Below are 23,418 nucleotides of genomic sequence, written 5' to 3' on the forward strand. Positions count from 1 at the left end.
TGCACAGTGCTCAAATCACTCATTTGAAGGTTCTTGTTGTTTCTGTTTCAATGTTTGTTTTAATTTTGTAGCATTTCTCCAGTATTTAGTTGTTTTCTATGCAAGACTTGCTAGGAAAATGGAAAACTAGGTCTCTGAGATCTAAGAAAGCTTTTTGACAAGCTTGAAATGGCTTTTGTGATATCCTAAACATCTCCATAGTTAGTCCTTTTCAGTCATCATAGTTTTCCTGCAAGAGGAAATGATCATTCTCCTCCAAATTATAGTGTCAGAGAATGATCGGTTCTGCTTTTCAAGCTGTGTTTGTGATAAAGATATTTTTATGAAGAGAGGAATTAATCCTCTAGTTTTCTTGAATATCAAGTCTGCAAGTCTGATGAGGGCAAATGTCTTTTATCTCTTTCTAGTAGCATGTCAGTAGTGGAGAGTCATCATCAGTACCAAGCAGAAAAAGTCCTGAGTTTCTAGCTCAGCATTGAAGGAACCCTAATTATGTCAGTGTTGAGTGTTGTTCTAGTCTTCTGAGAGCTACCTTCAGTGTCTTCAGCTTCCATCCTACAGTTGCAATATGGATGCACGTGGAGTTAATATGAGTCTAATTTAGTCAGTATTACATTGTGTCCTATAGGATGCAAATTCTTACAGTACAATTTTAGAAACAAAATCTCTTCTTAAATTGTTTTACAGCTTTGACATATCCTAACCCTAACTGAATACAAAATATTTGACTAGGAAAATATACACGATCTTCAAAGAACAGTAATTAAAATTTGGGTTGCGAGATTTTTTTGTAAGACTGAAGATATTTTCTATTTATTAGTCTTGTCTTGAATAGAGAAAGTTCTGAAGCCCCCACCTGCTCTTCACTCTCAGATGATTTCTGGCATTGATCGATATATTTATCGTGTTCATGAACTGGGAAGAAGGATTGGGAAGTACTACATTGTGATTTGTTTTAAGCAAGAGCTTCTTTCTGTTTGGCTCCAAGGAGACACTGTAGCCCAGTGATGTCACCAGATTTTTCACTTCCACAGTGAAATTGTTAGTGTAGATAAAACTGACTATGTTTAGATATAATTTCAAGAACTCAGGTCTGTTAGCAGCTCATCACTTTCAACTATGTCTGGTTTCAATGAGCAAGCTCTGAAAACCTTCAAGTTAGTTATGTTACTTAGTTACGACTTCCAAATTGCCACATTTGGCATGTTCTACTACATTTTAATATTATTAAAGAAAATCCTTCTCTTCATTCTAGACCTATCTCACTTCACCTCATCTATTTTGGAAGAGTCGTGATGATATTTCCTGGTTTCTGAGCACTTGAACACAGTTGAGATATGTTAAATAATGTTAAAAGTTAAAATAATAATTTTCTTAGTGTTGGTTGACTGGTTTTCTTTTCTGTGTTTAGATGTACTGGGTAACTTTACCATTGTATCTCAGGTGTTGAATTATCTTTTATTTTACATTTTGAGTGTAATCTATACAATGCAGTTGGTATTAGTTACTATTAATGGTTTTACAGTAGGAACTAAAATCTAGAGTTAAAAGCTTGAAAAACTTTTGTACTAAAATTCTGCAAAGATATGATTAAACACAACTTATTTTCCAGAAAGGTTCATAAGCTAAAATCAAGATATCACTGTGGAAGTAAGCAAGCAAGAGGAAAGAACAGGAGCAGGAAAATGAGTGAAACCACAGAAGAACATGGTTAATTGTTATGTTCTAAACCGGATAGAGCTATAAATGCTGTTCCTGGTATAAGTGAATAGAAATTATTCAACTGGCAAGGTTTCATTTGCACAAGAAAAAATAATGATGGATACATATATATGTATTTTAAAATTGGCTTCAGTACTGTAGTCTCTTTCACAGTACTGTATCTCACCTATTATCTTTGTTACTTAGTTTGACAGCATTGATGTTAAATGTAATTCTACATAAATTAAAAAGTAGTGACAGATGGATAGGACCCAAAAACCCAGTGTGCTTTTGTTCCGGTACCGCACATGAGCTGTATCTGCATAACTGAATGCACATGAGATTTGTTTGTGAAGTAATCATTTATTATGCAAACACCAGAACTTCATTATATCAAATTTTATTAAATATGTACATGTTATTACTATTTAAAAGAACGAGTATCATTCCAAGATCTGCAAACTTCTCTCTAGCTTTGAGAGCTGCGGCAGAGCCTGTATTAATGCTAGTTTGAAAGCTGAAAGCTAATGCAGTGTCACTATGAAGGACACAGCACCACCTTTGAAGGCAAAACTTCATCAGCTGTATTCTTTAGTTACAATACAATCAAAAAAAAAAATCTTTCCTGACAATAATATATTTGTACATTGTTTAAATTTCCCAACTCTGTCCAACTTGTAGGATGGAAGCAAAGAATTCTGTCACGTTTAGGATTCTCAGATGCTGAAGAAGGGAATTCGTACCAGAAACATCTGATGGTAAAGGCCATTTAAAGGCAGAGAAGGGGGCACAGGAAGCAAAGAGAAAGATGCGTCCATCTCCTCTGCTGGTATCCAGCCAGGAGGTCTTAATATTTATCTTGCTTAGGGTCCCATGGCCTCAGTGAGGATAATGCTTCCTGTCAGTGACCCCCCTTGCCATCACCTCTCCACTGAACTGGTAGGTCAGCTTCTTCTTGACTTTCTTGACCTCCCCTGTCTTGCCGTAGTTTCTCAAAGCCCGTGCCATCTTCTGGTAGGTCATTTTCTTGCGATTGCCTTTCTGGATGCCCCAGCGATGCGCCAACGCTTCTTTGTGTTTGGAGGAGAACTGGAAAGTACCTTTTTCCTTGTCCACCCACCAGATGCTGTCCTTCATGTCTCCACTGCGAAGAAGGTCCAGAAGGAACTGATACAGACGTATCTTTTTCTTGCTGCCTGTGCGAGAGTCAGGGCAGAAAGGCAGTGGAGCATTAGGATTAGCGTGTAGTTCCTGGCGAAACAGCAGAGCATCTATAATTCATATAACTGTTTCACCTAGCTTGTCAGCCACGTAACTTCTTCAGTTTGCAACATTTATAACAATACACTGTGTTACACATTATGTGTGAGGACATAATGTGGATTGATGTACCAAGAAGAAAAGACAGGAATAAGGAACGCCAAAGGCCAAACGCTTGCTTTGAAATTAATTTGTTAATTTGAAGATAACTGAAAAACATTGCTACTTTGAAACTAATCTGAAGCTAATTTGGGCAGGTGATACAGAACCTGACTTTCAGGTACTGAGCAAACAGAGCTAAATATTTTTTTAAAATCATTTCCTTGACCTCCTTGCCTTGGTTTTCCCATCTGTTAATGGAAATTGGAGGAGAAGTGGCAAAAGCCATTTCCATTCAGGAAGCCTGAATAGGCAAGGCAGGGAGTACGTGAAGAAATGAGATCTGAGATATAGACACAGTTAGGGTCCTAAAAGATTTGGAGGACAGGAGAGTGCAAAGAGTCAGGGAAAGCGAAGCTTTGGCAATGGGATCAAATAATAGCACAGCAGTTCTATGGTTTTATTCATTATCATCATAGTAATGCAACAGCTGCTCAGCGCATAGCTAGACAAAGTCCCTCTGTCTTCACTGACCTGTTTCTCCATGCATAATTCCAGTCCCAGGGTCCACACCATCAGTCTCCCCATCTGATACCTCCAATGGGGGGCTCTGCCTCTCTATGTCCTCCTCATCAGAACTGGGCTGCGGTGGAGACGAGTACTGTAAGCACATCCGGGGCAAATAGGACACCTTTGGGAGAAGAGAGTAGTAGAGGGAGGAGGTAGTGATAGACAGTGGGGCATCAAGATAAAAAAAGGAAAAGAGGGGAGAAAGTAAGAGGTATATTAGATTGTTTACGGTAATACTGAGTGACATTTATTATAAATACTAGTTGTTGACATTTATAATAAATACTGTGCAATTAAGAAACACTTCCAGCTAACAGTCAACACTTACACATGTACAAAGACACATCTTTACAAGAAGGAAGGAGGAATAAGGTTGTGAAAGTCAGAACTTTCCCATATGTTATATCCTATGCAAGTGATATTGCCCCTTTTCCCCCATACCTCCCCAAAGCCAGCAGCCTTCCTAATGAGTTTCTGATCCCTGTTGCCTGTCCCCTGTGTAAAACTGCTTTTGAGAACAACTTTTTTTCTAACACAGACCTTCTAGAACTACACTTTCAAATTTGAAAGAGCTGAACAGCTCTACCTTAGCATGGCTGCTTTCACCAACTTTGGCTCTGTTGTCCTCTTCCTTTCTGAGGCACAGTACCTTCTGACAGCACTGAATCCCTACAGGACTGCATCCAACTCTGGAGACGAGGTTACATGGCTCTGTCAGCTTCCTGTCCTGAATTTCCCCCGTGAGGAGGGGAATAGCCTTAGCATGTAATTAACGGGGATTTCTCATCTGCAAAGCCAGCAAGCCAGTTTTTGTGCTTAATTCTCTTGCCTTTATATAGCGCTCTTGTCAGGAGCAGTGTGGAATATACCTCAGCTCTGTAAATTCTCAGTTGCAGTCTGGTTTGTTAGGGATCATGACCAGTTGTCATGAATTATTGCAGCTTCTTATTTAATAAGAAGAAACAGATGAGTCTGAGGGGCAGGGAATAAGAATCCAATTCCTACATTAAAGAAAACCAACCAACATTCCCCAAACCCAGCAGCATCTAGCATGTGGTTTTCATGAAATGGGCCAGATCGATAGTCCTGGAAGGTGAGCTCCTTTTGAATTGCTCTTCCTTCCTTCCGCCAAGGAAGGATATCTCAAGCCTGATTCCCTTTCCAGGGGTCCTTAGGCACTAAAGTGGGGAGTGGGTGTTCCCGAGTCACACTACCCACCCCATGTCGGGCTTTGCCGAGTGGTGCTTTTCAGATGAGTTTTGCACCAGCTGAAAATGTCCCAATAAGGAGTTTGCGAAGGGCTGGTTTTGGGGTGCAGCAGCTGGCGGTTAATGAGTTGGCAGATTGGCTGGAGCCGATCTGGCAGGAAGGCCAGGATTGGGTAAGAGTGTGTGTAAGCTTCCTGTCAGATCCCCAAGAGCGAAACTTCAGCCCTCACCACAGAGTCACCTTTAGCTTTTTACAGTTAAGAAAGCTGCGGCATCGGGGTAGGAAGGAAGGAAGGGAGAGACTCTGCCATGGGGGAAGGGGAATGAGAAGGTGGGACAATGTCTTACAGGGGAGGGAAAGAGAGATTGGTGTCCCAGCAGAGAAAAAGGTTGTGGAAACCTGGGGTGCATTGAGGGGTGGTGCGGGGGTAAGGAAACAGCTCCTCTGGGGCTGGAGGGGGATGGTGGGAGAGGGCTGTGGAGCAGGGAGGGGGAATGGTGTCTCGCAAGCAAAGGCAGTTGCCGAGACCAACCTGGGGAGTCGAGTAAGCTTCCGTATCTGCTGTATTTTTACTTACAATTACTTTATACCTGAAACCCAGTGTAGGTCAATACATACAGCGTCACAGAGTTATGTTACACGGAGTCACAGAGGACCTGGTTGTATGTTTGAAAGAGCCAGGTTACTAATACAGTTCTGGAGAGAGAAAGCTTAAGAAACTGCTAGCTACTTCCCATGTTCTGATGTTGTCTCAGGGTCTGTGGCATCCATTTGTGATTTTCCTCTTTCTAAAGTTCTTCACAGTTTCCTAACCTTTTCTTTCATTCTCCCTTCAGAATGGCTATTTTATTAACTTATTATTTGGTGAGACCACCTGTTGACAGACTAACAAAACTTTTTAAAGAAATCTTGTCCAAGAACAGCTTGAGCCTCAAATTTGATTTCACAAAATAAGGCGATATCAACAGAAAATTAGAGAAATATCCTTGCATGTTCTTCCTTTATTTGCAATCTGTAACTCTGATATTGCATGACCAAGTATGGATGCAGTTAGTAACTGGCAAATTCAGTGGAGGATTAAAGCTTGCTTCCTGCTTCTGTTTCTTTGAAAAGGCCTTGAACGATAGTATGTGTTGCCTAGGACTGTGGCTGAGACACACCAGAGTCTGAACCTCAGAGCATGCTAAGTACCACTCGCATGGCTAAAGTAAAAAGCCAAAGATCCCCAGCTGGTAAGGAAGAGGAGGGCAGTGGTGAATTTTACCTACTAATATCTTCCGCACCTTGGTATGGGGTGTGACAGAGCGAGCACAGTGCTCTTTATCAAAAGATAGTTGTATCTATCTTAATTCTCTGCCTTTCGTCCTGAAATTAAAGATGATAACTGAGTAGAATGAAGTGGGATAAGCAGAAAAACCCTCTCTTGTTTCTTGGTGATGCTTCCAAAGACACCCATAATGGGGCTAATTTTTAATCTTTGCCTTTGGTTGGAGGTAACGGTTGGTCATTATATATTAGCAGTTGCAGTGAGCAACTGAAACAACTTGAAGCTTCCCACAGACTGCTGTTCCATGAAGCATTTTTTATATTTGTGACTTTCTGTTCCTAATTCTTTGTTTGTATCTACATCTTACATTCTATTCCTGATTTTTTTTCTGAGTAGTAGGTGAGAAGTTTGATGACTTGCAGTCAGTCAGTTTCCTGTTGACAGTGTTAACTTATTCACTCCTTTTTTTTCCTTCTTTGTTTTTGATTAATACAGTATTTGTATACAATTTCAGTTTGCTTTGAACAAAGAAGCCCCAAATGACAACTCCATGTATGCAGTTTCTCTCACAAAACTTCAGCAATGTCACCATTATATGCAGCACTGTAACCAGCAAACACTTTTTTTTTCTCTGACCTCAGTCCTACTCTGACTTGTATTCAGCACATTGTATGTAGCTTGCCTGCCTTGGGAAACTCCTTAGCACAAGACCACCCAGCTTTCTTATTGCTCCCAGTAATGACTTTGGGCATATTCTTGTAGATCAAGAGTTAAAAGTGATCTCCACACCTGCTTTGCTTAGGATCTTTGCAGTACCATGGAACCCCTTATAATTTCAGCTTTAGTGATAATTCACTGCCACTTTGGTGACTATCTTTACTGCACAAAGGAGTATCTTTTTTTTACAGGGAGATGACTGGCTTCATGTAAAATCTGAGCAGAGACAAGACAGTGTGTTTTGGCTCATGGCTTATTTACTTTCAGGTAAAAACAGAAACAGGTTGCCCTCAGTGTGTTTCGCTGTGTTAAAATTACCAGTGACTTGTCTTTGTTAGCATTTCTTGTACTGGTCATGTAAAATTGTCAGGGTTGCTTGCAAATATTTAAAACTTTCCTACTACTTTGAGGCTCAGAATATTTACCAGTAGTCATGGATACCCTTGCTACGACAATGTGTAGCTTCTCAGGTCCAGTTCCTCTGCGGAATTTCAAAACAATTGATTTTCATTCCAAGTTAAACACAATTTTGAAATTTCAAAAACCTCCACAAAATGCAATTATCTTTTAAGGCACAGTTTGAGGAACGTGACTCCTCATTATCCAGATGAAAAGAATGCTTAAACCACATTGTCCTGAGAATGAAGTGTTTTATATCAAGTGCTTCTGCAGTAAGAACTTGTGTAATTCATTTCAGCAATCTCTTTCATATAAGAGTATTCATTCCCTGATGCATTATTTTCCTTGCCCTTAACTATCATCCAAAATTCTGAGAAGGGGTTGGTAGCCATACCTGATGGTTGAGTCCAATGTGTGTGGTTGGGATTGCAGAATCCAAGACGTGCATTTGTTCAATCTCCATGTGCCTGTACAGCTGCTGCAGCTGGGGCGGCTGTACACTCTGCAGTTCTGTGAAGTGATTGTCTCCGAAGGTCTCAAACTCACTGTGCATGTGGTGTGGATGATATTCCCAGTAATGATCTAAAGAAAAGAAAAACAGATTGGCTGTCATTACAAGATTAAGAAACATGGCGTTCACCTGTCTTTCACTGGTTCCTACTCCTCTCACTGTCCTATCTGCCCTCTCCAACACCATCCCTGTTGACGTGTCTGTCTCTGGTGACAATCTATATAGATCCCCGTAAAGTTTCTTTTCCTAATCTCATAAATGCCTGTGGCTGGAAAGTAATATTTAGACAACTTTAATTAGGAGAATACTCTTAGATGGAGAGATGGATTTCGAAGATAATTTAGCACAAGATGCAAAAGACATGAATGCTGGCACCTGTCTCAGGAAGAGACTATAACAATCTTATATTTTCATTCTTGAGGCAACAAATTCTAAACATTTACATATTGTCAAATTCTCATTACACTCTTCCTTGTGGCATGGAAATGAGGAGACGGAGAAAATTTACAGATTATTCTGCGTTATCCTCAGTCTTTATTTTACTCTGCTAGCAAAATTTCAGGAATGCTGCAGAAAAGGCACAGCACTTTGTTAAATATTTGCTAGATATGTAATCATGTGTTGGTATATCGCACATTTTTCAGTACCAATACTAGAGAATAAAATGATAAACTGTTGCGGCAGTCTGATGTACACCTTTTACAGGGAGGCTAGATTCTGATGCAGACTCTTTCTCTACATTTTAGCTCTTCAGTGTTTGAAATGTCTGTGAAAATTTAGATTTTTTCCAAAAACATAAAAAAGTACTCAGATAACCACTATCCTGTTTACTTTTGAAATTAAATTCCATATAATTCTCAGTTTTAGATTTCTCCGGGGTTTAGTTCAATGTAAGCCTCCAAATTTTTTAGAATTTCATATTTGCTCCTCAAAATTCAAAATATGCTAGAGGAAATATGAAGCATTGCAAATTCTATTTCTCGCTTACATACAGTAGCTGCATGCATAAGTATGCACATATTTGTATGCACTGTGTTTTTTAAAATCAGAATCAATATCACGTCCTCTGCTCTGACTGAGTTAGGAACTAATCTTCCATAGTTTAACTTTTTATCAATTTTTTTTTGCATGGCCAAAATTGCTTTATGATATTCAGTGTAACAGTTCTAATTTATATCTTACTATTCTGAGTTTTCTTCCCTTGTATTATTATAAATAATTTCTGTCCTACCCTTCACATGTTTTCAGGTTGCTGTCATGCACCCTTACAATCTACACCTAATTACCACTTAACCCAGCTGCATGTATTTACCTCTCAGTCTTTCAATATAAATCAGTATATTCACCCCTCTAATCGTACTTGCGCACTTCTCCAAGCTCCCTCCCAGCTGTTGACATCCTTCTGATAATGCGATGGACAGAACTGAACATGTTCCAAGTGTAGTTGTACTGAATTTATAGAGGAGCAATTGTCTCATTCTGCAATGTGATGTTATTTTATATGACGTTATCTGGGTACTAATCTGCTGTGAATATTTTTTCTTAAATATCAGTTTCATTCTTTCTCTCAGCTTGTGTTTCCTCATCCTTCCCCACTTAGTTTCAAACAATAAGGTCTAATTTCATTAAAGATTTGAAATCCAGGATAGTGACTTTGAATGTGGCTTCCTTTAAAGGAAACTCAGTGATATGTCTATACCGAACATAGTTGTACCTGGGAAGTTGCAAGCTCTTTTAGCTGCCTTTATGGCTCAGGCTTGTAGAAATTTATTTGGAGCTCAATCAGACCATTTACCACCACAGTGCTTTCTTTTTTGTCCTTTCTGCTTTTCTGATTCACGGATAAACCATGTCACTGCATGTATGTTGTGGTTTAACCCCAGCTGACAACTAAGCAGCACGCAGCTGCTGGCTCACTCCTCCCCACTATCCCCACTGGGACAGGGAGGAGAATCGAAAAAAAGAAAAACTTGTGGGTTGAGATACAGTTTAATAGGACAGCAAAGGAAGAGAAAATAATAATAATGATAAAAGAATATACAAAATGAGTGATGCACAATGCAATTGCTCACCCCCCACTGACAGCCCAGTCCAGCCCATCCCCGAGCCACAATCACACCCCTGGCCAGCTTCCCCCGAGTTTATATACTAAGCATGACATCATATGGTATGGAATATCCCTTTGGCCAGTTTGGGTCAGCTGTTCTGACCATGTCCCCTCCCAGCTTCTTGTGCAGAGCCAGCCTCCTTACTGACGGGGCAGTATGAGAAGCTGAAAAGTCCTTGACTTGGTAAATATTGCTTAGCAACAACTAAAACATCAGTGTGTTATCAACACCATTCTCATCCCAGATCAAAAACACAGCACTATACCAGCTACTAGGAAGAAAATTAACTCTATCTCTGCTAAAACCGGGACAATGTGAAAGGGATGGAAAGATAAAAGCATGCAGGGAGCTGCTGCATTACTTTGTAATTTCTTTGCTTTGTTGTATAGTGCTTTCTGTGGGTTATGTATGGATTTTATTGCCCACAGTAGCACTTCTTCATGTTGTACTGCTAGAGAAAAATTTTGTTTTCTCTGGTAAAAAAGTGGGGTTTATGGGTGCAAAGTACTCAGGTACTTTTACATTCACATCTGCTCCAACCCACGAAACGGCATCGTGTGTGTGAGTTTGAATCCACAGGTCATCTAAGGCTGGGTCCTGGTAGGATGCCTTGGGCACTTTCAGTCTGAAACATTTTTGCTTAGTTGGAAGACTGAGCCAAACTAACTCTTGCTTTTTTGGGGTTAAATTATGGCAGATTTAATTGAGGGCCTTTATACCATGGGCAGCCATGTATAATAAATTGTTGAGAATACATCTCAGGAGTAACCTATACTTCTGTTCCTTAGAACGATCTGGGTCTTGTCCTTGTGCAGAAAGTCCTCTGTCAGATGGCAATGTATATTCTCAAAGATCATTTGGTTTTGATAATATGCTACAGCAAATGAGATGAATCCATAATTGTGAGGATGATAAAACCCAGGTGAAAGTTTCTGAGGCTGTCAATGGCAGGTCTTTAGCTGTGCGATATCTTAGTAATACTAACTACGGTGGTCAAGAGAGAGCACAGTACATTTCCAACATGCATAGCCATGAGTATTTGCACTTGCTCTGAGTGGTCTACTTTTGATTCTTCTTAAATATTTTTTATCAGCAGTCATGTTTTTATATTTCAAGATACCTCTCATTTTTTTGGAGCCTACGACAAGGTTCCTGCTGCCTCCAAAACTGTTCTTTTAAACTCTTGTTTGGCAAATAAATTAACCTATGGAACACTATTTATGCATATTCATGTTAATCACTGTGTAATAGTTAACCTAGTCATTACTGAATTTCTTTTTTATTGGAATTAGGTGCTGCTGTAAAAATACTATAATAAAACACTAATAGAACAGCATTTAGTGACTGTGTAATACTAATACATTACAAAATAAATCTATGTCAGAAATTACTTCAACACATACTTATGTCCAAATATTCAAGTTGTGTCAGGAGGAAAAGTCCTTATTTCTTTCCAAATTATCTATAATTTCACAGTGATGCTTAGGAAAAACAATATTGTTTTAATTACTTCAAAAGAGAAATTCCGAATTCTGCCTCCACAAGCCCCTCTGAAGTTAACCATCCTGTCTAAGTTATTGTACATGAAAATATTTTAAAAAATCTAAATATCTATGTCTGTAGTTGTTAGAGTTAGCAGCAGCTATTTATTTCTATGATGTTCTTTGTTAGTGTTATGTTAGTAATGCATAGCAATTCTGTTATTTTCTCAAAAATGTAAAGGTGGAAGGAAGAAAAAAAAAGGAGAGAAAAATTCTAGAAATGGAAAGTGTCTATTCTTTGGGTAAAGGAAAATGTCATTAAAAGCCAACCTATAGCTACACAAGGGAGTCATTATGAGAAATTTCATGTGAAGTGAAAGAGGATGTGAAAAAAATTCTCTCTTATAGAGACATGGAGATCATGTTTGTTTTGGTCTTGTATGTAGTGAAAGGTTAGAGGAAGGACAGTCATGAATTCTGAACTCCTATGACAGAAAGGATGTTAGCCTGTTGGGAAGCAATAGCAGACCTACAGGCAGTGTGTTGATATTCACCATGAAGGTAGGTTCTCACTCTACAAGCGAGAAAACATAACTGAACTTTCTCAGTCATCTTCTGACCAATGTAAATTCCTTTGCTCCTGTTTTAATAGATGAACAATGCTAGAACCAGTGGTTAGAATACGAAATAGGCTTAAGGAAGGCGTTTATTATAAAGTGGAGTAACAAGCTAAAGCCGCATCACGCAGTGCAAAACCACGCAGAAATTCATGAGCCAGCTCTTGAACCGGAAACGTGACAGCTCTGTCAGCACAGCGCTCTGCCGGGTCTAAGGAGACGCCTGCGTTGACATGGCTGTACTTGTGAACTGCTGTCTCTGAGTGGTTCCGCTCTGCACTGTACAGATTTTTCCAACTCATTTTGAACTAGGAGAGAGTTTCTCACACTGTGCCACATTGCACAGCTTGGATGTTCCCACTGTTTCGCTCATCTGAAAAAACAAGCCAAGAAAAAAACTCGTAGAGGAAAGGAGAAAAAATATTGAAGGACACTGGAAAATGTATGTCTTGATTCCCTACGGAATCACTCTCTGTTCAGTGAAATGCTGTGCTCCTAGGCAGTGCAGCAGTCTTCTCCATAATGGCAGTATGGTCTCATCAGCTCTCACTTTACAAACTTCACGATTTTAATAATGCCAAATGTTCAAAAATCTATGAGTCAGGCCCCAGCAAATAATGAGAATGACTTTGAAGTGAGGGGATTTTTTAATGAAGTTTGGAGTTCTTTCTATATTCCATATAGCATTTAAGACTAACGTTCACATGTTTGGACTTTCCTCCTCTTCTATGTGGGCTAAAATCCTAACAAAATCAAAGCTGAGATACTTAAATGATCATATTACTGCAGGAGGTGGGATGAAAATGAAATCCCAAATCATGAAATGTTTTATGTTCCATGAGCCTAGCAACAAAATAAACAAGGGTCAGCATTCAGCTTCATACAAAAAGTGATTTTTACTAAACCAATAATGTTTAGTAATAACTTAGAGACAGAGGAATTTTGTAATTATGAAGATTGCATTAGTGTTACAAAATATGCTGTATTACATTTACAGACTTACTAGTATACAAGCTCAGGGTAGGGTTGTCTTCAGCATTATGTTCTAGAAAAGTGACAGTAATGCATGTAGCATGGATCTGCAGATTAAGATATTGCCACCTCCCTTTCACAAAATTAATTTGCTAGCAGTGGGAGAGAGGTAGTCTGACACTTGAGCAAGACCTTCTATTTCTTTAGCAGTCCCTTACCAGCAAAGCCAGAAGCATTATTCTGTCTCGTAGTATCTATTTACTTTATCTGGTAGCTTTTCTTTGAGGTCCATAGTGGTATTGAGTAGACGTGCAAAACTATTTTTTATGTATTGCCATTGATCTCACTGTACCCCAAGCTGAACTTCTCTCTCACAATTCTGTCCTACTTATTTTTTCTTTTTTCCTATCTAATCATGTTCTCAGCTCTTTCACTTGACTGCTATCACTGCAGCCCCTTATTTATTCTTTTTGCTCACCATTTTTCAATCATAGTGTTGAACACTTAGTACGTATTTCTAAAAGTAGTTTGTGACGTCCCTTTCCTGCTCTTCTGCATGGCTCTTCTCAAGACCTGCTACTTCTGTCATGTTAACAAAATGAAAGCCAAAGTTGGGTTTGTCAACATTTATAGGAAAGAAGCAAAATGTGTTAATTTGTGTTTTTCACTCCCCTTTGTATTCTTTGGTTGCTCATCGCTCTTTTGGACTGTGAGCAATTCAGGAAAGCATAGGGCATATTAGATATTTAGACACAACCAACTATATTACAGGTGCTTTCATAAATAAAAATTTGATTGAAATGTGCAGGCTGGGATTAAGTTGCCTCTTGCATAACCACTTACTGTAGGAGTTAAAACATTAAACAGTTTTTTGAGGGTCTTTAGGACAAGTGCAACACAAGTTTAGGAAGAGATAAATTTCTGTCTGTTTAGGTAGTACTTAGACCACAACCCACACAGGTGACTTTCGAGTTTTTGTGTTCATTATGATGAGTAAAAACATGTTAATGATCAGCTTTCCAACAGAAAAATGGGCAGTAAACCAGATGGGGTGATAAGACTATGAAAGATAAAGGGATGTTGTTGCTTGAGGTAGCCTAGATTTAATGCCAGAAAAGTTATTTCCCAGTGCTTTTTCCTACATGGCATCTCTTATATTTATTGTTTAATTGTCACAATTGCCTTTTGAGATAATAAATGTTATCCTTATTTTATGGGTGTGTAAACAGGTACAGGTTATCATGTAAAAACCCTGAATTTCCATGTGGAATTTGCTGGGTTTGATTAATGTGACTTGACAGATGCCATGAGATAACTTATAAAACCTGAATCATTTCTTTGTCTCCAGGCATTAAGAATATCAGAGGTGTTTCTTGAATGCAATGTAAAGAACAAATTTAGGTAGGAGTCTTTTTCAGTTAAATGCTTAGAACAATCCTATTCTGTAATTTGGTGTCTCTTAAGGTAGCTTCTGTTGCCCCAGGTAAAACAGTGCTATGCTGTGAAGTCGTTAGAGATCTTAAATAAGCAGTGATGGGTCTAGTTGTTATATCAGTGGGAGTCTTTTAGGGAAACTCCAGGATCTGAAGGGACTGCCACAAGTGATACAGAAGAACGGTGCTTTTCCTTCCTGAGTCAATATTGACTCTGATATTTCCAGGGTGGTGTTGCTGGACCATTGTATCGCACAGGAGACAAAATTTACAAAGCGAGACTCTCCCCTCTGCATTGATTTAGAATCCAGTGCCCAGACGACATGAAAATATAAAGACACCAAAGCTTTGAAATCACATACATAAATTGGAGCAATAAATAATCATACAGTATTTTTATATTGAGCTAGGTTTACATACAAACAGCTACAAGGAAGTTTTACATAGATTTAGAGAGGAAGTACTTGGGTGTACTGGAGGAAGAGTGAAAGTTAAAGCTAGGTGTGGCAGCATGCAAAAGAGATCAAAAGAAAGAGAGAAATAGATGGAGCTGAAAAAGGCCAAATACCAAGAAACATAATTAAAATGAAGGCACAAATAGAGTATCTAGGACCTAAGTCAAACAGGAATTCGAGATGAGAACACAAGAAGAGAAATACAGTATTGCAAATCCAGGTCCTCAAAAAGTTCTGAGACAAGCAGAGTGCTTTTGATCTGCAGGGGAAAGCAAAACACAGTGAAGATAATGAAGGATAGAGATCATGAGATCCCACCTTGATGGCAATATATTGAATGTCCTGGAAGCTTCTTGCATCATTCAGTACTTTCTAAAATTCTCTTTCAGAGAAACCATGTTGCAGTTGCTGAGTTGGAACAGTGCCGTTAAGCAGAATTAAATATTGTTTGTTTCTGATTTGAAAATATGTGCCTATACATTATAGATCACAGCAACGTGTTTGTTCTTTTCCTGAATGTCCTAAATCTCTTTCCTGTGGTATCCCATGAGACTTTATGCTCCAAGGAGGTATTTTTTAACTTACCACCATGACTCTCTCCATCACTGTTGAGATATTGGTAATAGTCATGGGGCTGTCGGTAGAGGTCTGACTCATAGGGTACCATATCTTCAGAGGGCTGTAAAAAGAAGAGGAATTTTTAGAACTGTAAGCTTACACGAATTCCTTCAAAATTATACATATAGTTAATGAAAGGGAGATGCCAACACATTTTATATTGCCTAGGGAAAGAAGGAGGAGGCTCCAAGTTCTTACTGAATCAGCAGGAATAAAATGCTTGACACCAAACACTGGTTTGGGGAAAAAAAAAAAAAGAGTAATCCATCTCCTTAGACGCAGTCTGTGTAGCAAAACTTGTCCTGTGGTATTACACAAGTTCTTGATATCCCACCCTCCAACCTTCTGCAGATACTGCTCGGAGAGCTGTCAAAGATATCAGGCTCAAGACAAGATGCCATCACATCAGCATGGCAGGGAAACCCTTTCTTTGGTAGTCACAGACATTTATTATTATTATTATTATTATTGTTGTTGTTGTTGTTGCTGCTGCTGCTGCTGTTGTTGTTATTATTATTATTCCTCCTGTACATAAAAGAGAAAGCAGAAACTTGTCTAAGTATGTTATGCTGAGTGTTTCTGTGAGGTCCCACTAAATGGCGGCAGTTTGTACAAGGGTAATGATGTTGACAGAGGGCATAAAAGCATTGTCTTTCTCAGTTTTTGTCCAAGATGAACTGAAAATGTTTGCTGGTTCAAATCAGCTGCACAGGGCTGTTAGGTATGCACAGAGAAGACTTAGAAAGTCCAAATGTTGGGCAGATACTGAGTTGTGACCTATTGGATGCTCAGCTGTAGAATTAAAGTTGTCTCTATCTTCTTACAACAGGTGACATAGGGTAACTTTCCCACTTGTCTTCCTCCCCACACCTAGTACTCCAGCGCTAATACTGTTTAAACATCTTACGTTGTTTCAATAAAAGTGGTCTGTTTATTACTAGTTGTGCACAATTCTGTTGCTGCATTTAACGTTTGGTTTTGTCTTTTTCCAGAAAGGATAGTTAGAGCAGGGCAATGTCCTTCATAGGCTTTACTAAGCTGTGTCCAATTAAGTTTGTTACAATATTTTTTTTCCAATCTGAACAAATTCTTACGGTGTCAACAGCAATGTAGAACTCAAACACCTTCTTGCTTTTTCTCCTGAAAGGAAATAATTGCTAGTAGGTACTAATAGAAACATTTTTCTTCTGTTAATGACTTCAGCATAACTAACTTTAAATAAAGGACAAATATTTAAAACAACATGATAACTTATGTGATGGACATATTTTTTATGTTCACATGTTGACATGTTCATATGCCTATATGTGTCCCAAATCCTTATCTGTCTCCATAAATATGTCTCATTTTTGGAACACCAGCATTTTGTAAGCTTAAGCTATGGTGACAGCATGCCAGAAACGCAGGCAAGCTTCTCTCTTTCTTCTTCCTCTAGACTACTTGAGAACATGAAACCTAAGGCAGCAGCTGCCCTTAAAATCCAGATGGAGGTGGTAGATAAGCAGCTGGCAAAAAAAGATTTTTTTTTTTTCTGGTGAAAACTACATCAGAGTTACCATTGCTCATTAACTCTACTCTTTAATTCTTCTAGTTAACTCCTTCAGTTCATTCTGTTGGAATTTGGGGATTTAAAGATTGTCCTTTTCTAAGGATGTGATTTCTGTGATGACATTGAAGAAATTAGATCAAGGAAAAGAGACTTATTCCCAGAGGATTAAGATATTAGAACACAAAAAACCCCCAACAACAATAAAAAAACAACCCAAAACTTTTAGAAATTATTTTGAACCTTGGTAGATCTTTAGTAGCAGCTGGGTGCTGTATTAGTGTATCATATTAAAATGCACCAGTAAGATTGCCTAAAACGTCATGACTTCCAGAATACATGCTAACTGGGCATTAGATTCATGGAATACTCCATGTCTCAGGAGCAAGTCCATTGCCTAGCTGTCAGCTCCCAAAATAATCTGTGGTGACGGATAATTGTTTTGGGGAAATCTTGAGAAGATGATAACCCACAATAAAGACAATCTAAGGGAAAGACTAAGTAAAAGGAGCAAATCATTACTTAAGTGTATCCACAACAGGGATACCAGTGAAGGGACTCGTCTTATTGCTGGTCTCCAGAGGACAAAGGTGCAGTCTCCCTTTCCAAATCAATATAATTCCAATAGAATTGCCCTTCATCTACACAGAGATTTAATGGGAAGTATAACCTATTTTCCAGATTTCAGAGGGGTGGTCAAAGGAGACAGTACAGCATGGATTCTCTCTGATGCTTCTAGTTTTCCTCTACATGTTTTGTGTTCTCTCTAACCGTGACTGGTCATATGCATTCGCTCATCCCCATTCCTTAGACCTGTGGTGTACTCAGATCTCTGACAAGAAAAAGTAAGGAGACTGTGTTTTGCTTTCTTCAGGATAAAGTTCTGAATGGCATTTTTACTTTTCCTTATCTTTGCAAATTAATTCACAACCCCCCATTTCCTTTCCATAAATATATGCTTCCTGTTAAATCATGTCAACCTGAAGGATGTATGAAGTTTTTGCCTTCATATTCAGAACTGTTAATTTGTCATCACTCAAGGGAAAGCATTCATATTCTCTGAAAGGACAGACCTCAACATCCAAATGGAAAATGCACATCATATTAGTTGAGAGAAATGGAGGTTAAAAAAATCATATAAATGTATATAGTTTGAAAGAATAGCCTTTTGTTTCCTTTCAACTAAAATACTAGAAACTGACTGAAATTAGAAAAATTTTCTGTATCTAAATGCATCAAAGTTTGTAGCTCTGATAAATATTGAGCCAAAAGTAAACAAATTTCCAAAGAAATCGGTGTCCTGTCAATCCAGGCTTTATTTGCTATGTATAAAATTTCCACTGCTACAACAAAAGCTCTATCACTCATAACTTTACAGAAGTATAGCTTGGCAGGAAGGCCAAGCATCAGTCCAAAAGTAGATAAACAATACATATTTAAGGCATGGGAAAGCACGTTTGACTTTTCCTAGTTGTGTTCTTCCTTCGTTATCTCTTCTTCACTAAGATTTCCCAAACTCCCCCATTTCAGTCCAATGACTGAAACAAATGACTGAAAGTAACAGGCAATAGTGTCTCACAGTCCGAGAGCTGAGAATGAAGTATTTCTACCATTCAAAACTAGTTTTACAAGTTCAGATGTGTATTCAATGACCAGAGCTAAAGGAAGGTGTGTTAGACTCTTAAAAAAATGATTCCCCTAATATTTACAGATCTGGCTGACTGCAAAGCGAGTTGCAAGATACTCAACATCTAAAAAACAGTCTGCTTTTACATACTCTGTTTTGAAAGTCTGGTACTTAAAATCTCTTTATTATGGATTATGGAAATTTTCTTCCTTGAATTTGGTTTCTGCTCAGTGACCCATTTGATAAAATATGTATGTGTATATCCTTGTTAACTCATGCAACCTGGACCAATCCACAAAGGACTTGAATTGGTACCACTTTCCATCTTGGTGTCTGATCCTCAAGAGTACTGTAACTAATATAAGACATATATTAAATATTTTAAAGTTTATGTATCATAAACTTAATCAGATGGTGGTCAAAGGAGACAGTACAGCATGGATTCTCTCTGATTATCTTTATCCTGTGGGAAGGTGGAATATTTTCCTATATTCATTAGAGAAACTATTTCCAAGAACCTGTTTTTAATCTCTGTTTTTGTCTGTTTTGTTTTGTTTTGTTTTGTTTGGGGTTTTTGTTTGTTTGTTTGTTTGTGGTTTGGGCGGGGGGTTTATGTTTTATTAAACCCTTTTTCTCTAGTTAGAGAGAAGAGGTTTCACCATGTGCTGCTGTTGCCTCTTGTACCAATCTTTACCCACTTGCCCCATCCTTCTCTGGAACCTCCCCACCCACACACCCATTTCATCATCTTACTCACTGATAGCACTTCCATGACACTGAACTTGTTTCCCCTGACAAAAAGCAAAGAATGGCTTATGTTACCATTTAATATTTAACTGATGTCAATAGCTATTTGTTCTGTCAATTGTTTTCATGTAAAAGAGTGACAGAAAGCTTTGTTAGCAACTCATAGCTGTGGTCTGAAGTTGATATCTACTTTCCTACATGCCATGAGGTGGAGTACACTATCTAAAACTGTATTCCAATCTCAAGCAAGAGGTCAACAAACAATACTTTGCCTGTCACAGACTTTGATAAATGGAGAGTTGCCTCCATCTTCCTTCTTTGCCCTGAAAATAAAGCAAAAAACCACAAAAATACCTGGAGAAGGCTTGGTTGGCATTGGTTACGAGAGCTACAAGGGACTCAACTGCATAACAATCTGAAAATTCTTGTTATTCACCAAGACTTTATCAGATGATTCCAAGTGATTGTAAATTCACTAAATGCTGACCATTTTTTTGTTATCCTGACATAACTGTTCACTGGCATGTGATTCAGAAATGCCCCACACAGTTTCCAATGATGCGCTGCTGAGACAAGTTTTAAGGCCAAGATTAACCGTATTTCCTTGGAAAAAAATTACAGTATAACTATTTTAGAAAAGATGAGTAAAAATATTAGCACGATCATTCATTGGGCCAGCCTCACTGAACCATGCTGGCAACGCAATTATGTGGAACAGAGCACTTCTGTGGGGCATTTTCGCTCTCATACAAATATACTTCCATTCAAAGCTGTGATTTCTACAGGTGGCTACATATAACTGGAGACGTCTTTAGGTAAAGCTGTTTGACTTAATATTTTTTGCCCCGTAGCACAACCAGATTCTATCGTGAACGGGAAGACATGGGCCCACTTTGCAGAACTTTTCCATACAAAATTCCTGATCTTCAGAGAAAGATACAGTACTTCTAAACCATTTGAGCAGCGTTTTCCAAATGAAGGGTAAGAGGTTCCTGGCGTAGTCAAGAGGAAGGCAGTTACTGACCCACCCTCAACTGAAAGGGGAGGGGCAGAGCAGGGAAGTATTGCTTCACAGAAACCCCTGTCTAGAAACAGGCTTATGTCTCCCCTCTGAAAAAGTCCCAAGAGGCACAGACACTTATAACGATGCCATGTGGGACTCTAACTGGCAGTGCTCAAAGTGCACTTAAAACAATTCTGAAAGCACAAAACACAAAATTAGTAATTTTTGGACATTTCAATCACAAGAATAAAACCCAAATTAGCCTGTCAAATGCTCCTGTAAGATGTAATTGTATTTTCACTGCCTGTTCTATCATTCGTCTGAACAGAGTTCAGCCAGAATATTAACTGTAACACAAATCAGAATATGGGCCAGACTGTGTTAGATTTTCACTCCATTTATTCAATGTAGGCACTGGAAGTCAATACTGGAAAAAAGAATCCAGAAAACTTGGCTATGAGTGAATGAGTGGATGGAAAATTAACTTTTTTTTTTAAAAAAAATGGAGATGCTGGTTTCTGGGGTAGTTGAAGACAAGGTTTGTGTTTCTTTTTAATTTATTTAAATCCAACAAGTTACATACTGAGAAATCTCTGTGTATTTTTTTCATTTTCTCAGTTTCTTTTCAGATTTCTACCCTGACGCATTTACAATAGCTCCAACTGGGCAACTCAGTGATTTAAGAAAAAGAAAACAAAAAATGATCTTTAGGGTCTTCTCACCCTTTGGGCAGATAGGGGATTTCAGAGACACTGATGATGAACTGCTAGAATAAAGGGTCTCCAGAAAGAAGACTTTTTTTTTCAGTCAACATGGATACCAAACACGAAAGGAATTCAAAGGGCCATCTTTCTGGGTAGAAGATAAGGAAACGTCTTTAGCCATCATTAGATGGAACAAGACAAAAAAAGAAAATTTGGTACAAGTTTTGTTAAAAGGACTCTTGGATCTGTGTTGTGTCTTTCTGTTTTCTGAACACATATAGCAATTACTGTAAGTAATCTACCACATAAAAAGCCAGGTCAAACACCTTATCTGACATTTCTTCAGCTTCTACAAACTTAATAAAATCTAGTTAAGGCCTCTTTTACCCATTCTGTTTAGAGACTTCCCATTAAGGTTTGTTTCTGAGCAACAGATTAGTGACATTACGTTCTTCATAAATAATAATTTCTGCACTCACCACACGATAAATTACAGCAGTGTAACAATGCTTCAGAGTTAAAGAAAGGATAGAAACAACCTCATAAGCATACAGAAAAAATATGTATCTTAGAGAAAACATTGAAAGACCCAATTAAGGGCTGTGGGTTTGTGCCTCTCATTCACCAATTGCTTTTTCATAGCAAGTGAATTCAAGAGAATTCAGTTCAAGAGAAGCTGAAGTTAGAAACTAAAATGCCATCATTGCAAAGAGCACAGAGTCCTAAAGTCTGTGATACGTAAAATCAGCATTCAGCAACTGTTCTCCCACAGATCGGTAGATAGTTAAGTACATAATCTATGTCAGACACTCCAGATTATTAAGAATTACAACCTGAAGAAAGATGGCCTTATATCACGAAGCCAGCAATGAAGAAAAAAATTTACTGACTTGCTATACATATACTGTACAAAAATGCCATACATTTAATCTGTGAAAACAAATGGAGATCAAAATCAGATACAAGTTTAGGGAGGAAATGTTAATTTCCCATTCATTGCAATGTTGTCACTAGCTTTATATATTGACCTAAGCCCAACTTCCTGGCTTTATAAATACAGACTAAAACAGAGATATTCTCAAATAATAAAATCTGGTTTACTTTGCCTTTTTCTACTGAGCCCAATGATCCGCATTAGGAATAAATCCCATATACTCACAGGGGGAATGAGGGGAAATCCTTCCATTTTGCAAGCTTGCAACATTCAGCCAACTTCTGAGTGAATTTTTCTTAATTCAGTTTTCAAACATCCAGAATAACTGACTTGAAAAAATCACATGAAACAAAACAAAACAAAACAAAAAAGAAAATAAAAAAGTGAGATCCTCGGACTCCGTGAAGTCCCTTTGCAATGATGGATCTCAGGATAGGAGAAGGACCCTAACAAGTTTTCATAGTTTGCCCTAATAGGATCTGAGGTGAACTTCTTCCCGAGTTGTATGTGAAGTTCCTGATTTTATCAAATGTCTGTAGAAGGGAGATAGCCCTTGGGTCTATCAGTGCGCTGTGACATCACAGCTTTTAGCCAGTTTGCATAAATCTCATTTCAGGGAGCTGCGGCGCTGTAACAGGAAGTCTGCCCTGAGCCAGATCTGCCATGGGCAGGTGCTTACTGTATAATCAGCAACCCAGAGCCTGGGCCTGCTACCAATAAACAAGCATATGGGTGCAGTGCTCTGTGGAAGACTATGTGCTTCCCACTGTAGATGAACCATAACAATGGTGCTGCTCTCTGGTTTAACGACGTATCATAGAGACACAGTCCTGACAACTTCTGTGAGGACAGTGCAGTGGCATAGACTTGCTTTAACAATAGCCCTGCGTTGGAATTAGTTGGCAATACTTAGCAGAAAGGGAAAAAAAAGAGTATCCTGTTTCAAATATAGAGCCTTAGGTTTCTACAAAACACTGAAGTTAAGCCCATGCGACTTTCTTCATAAACTTTGCAATAGCACAAAATGATTCAGTGAAAGATACTTAGTCCTCCTATTTGCTTTTTGTGATTTCTTTTCTTTTCTAGCTCCTGCAAGGAGAAAGTGAATGGGGGAAAGAGAAAGTGAATAGGGAAAGGAGAAAGTATTACATGTGCCATGCAATGACTTGTCTTCTCTCAGATCCTGAGTGCCTTTAACAGTGAGTACCATATTTGTAGACTTGTATCTACACAGTTAAATGTCAAAATTTTGTGTAGAGATTTTGCTTTAGCTCTTCTCACGTGGTGTTCTGCCCTCTCTTTATCCCCCTGTTTTACTTGCATTTGGCTGCACTGAATGAATGCCCTTTGTACTGAGGTTCTGGCAGGGGCAGGGGTGAGTGGGCCACGGGGCAGGATGTAGAAGGTGGGGCCTTGCTACAAAGGGAGAAGGCTCTCATT

General features: G+C 38.6%; 1 protein-coding gene across 1 annotated transcript; it reads right to left on the reverse strand.

Annotated features, from left to right (window-relative positions):
- Window positions 1-2,044: 2,044 nt before the first annotated feature.
- SPI1 (Spi-1 proto-oncogene) lies at window positions 2,045-22,513 on the reverse strand. Its single transcript, XM_010300126.2, has 5 exons — window positions 22,204-22,513; window positions 15,385-15,478; window positions 7,617-7,804; window positions 3,595-3,751; window positions 2,045-2,897 (listed from the first exon to the last, which is right to left on the reverse strand). Exons 1-5 carry the CDS (start codon window positions 22,246-22,248, stop codon window positions 2,581-2,583), a joined length of 801 nt encoding a protein of 266 aa, XP_010298428.1. The 5' UTR covers window positions 22,249-22,513; the 3' UTR covers window positions 2,045-2,580.
- Between the last annotated feature and the right edge of the window lie 905 nt (window positions 22,514-23,418).

Source organism: Balearica regulorum, chromosome 5, assembly GCF_011004875.1.
Source record: "Balearica regulorum gibbericeps isolate bBalReg1 chromosome 5, bBalReg1.pri, whole genome shotgun sequence".
Taxonomy (NCBI): Eukaryota; Metazoa; Chordata; class Aves; order Gruiformes; family Gruidae; genus Balearica; species Balearica regulorum.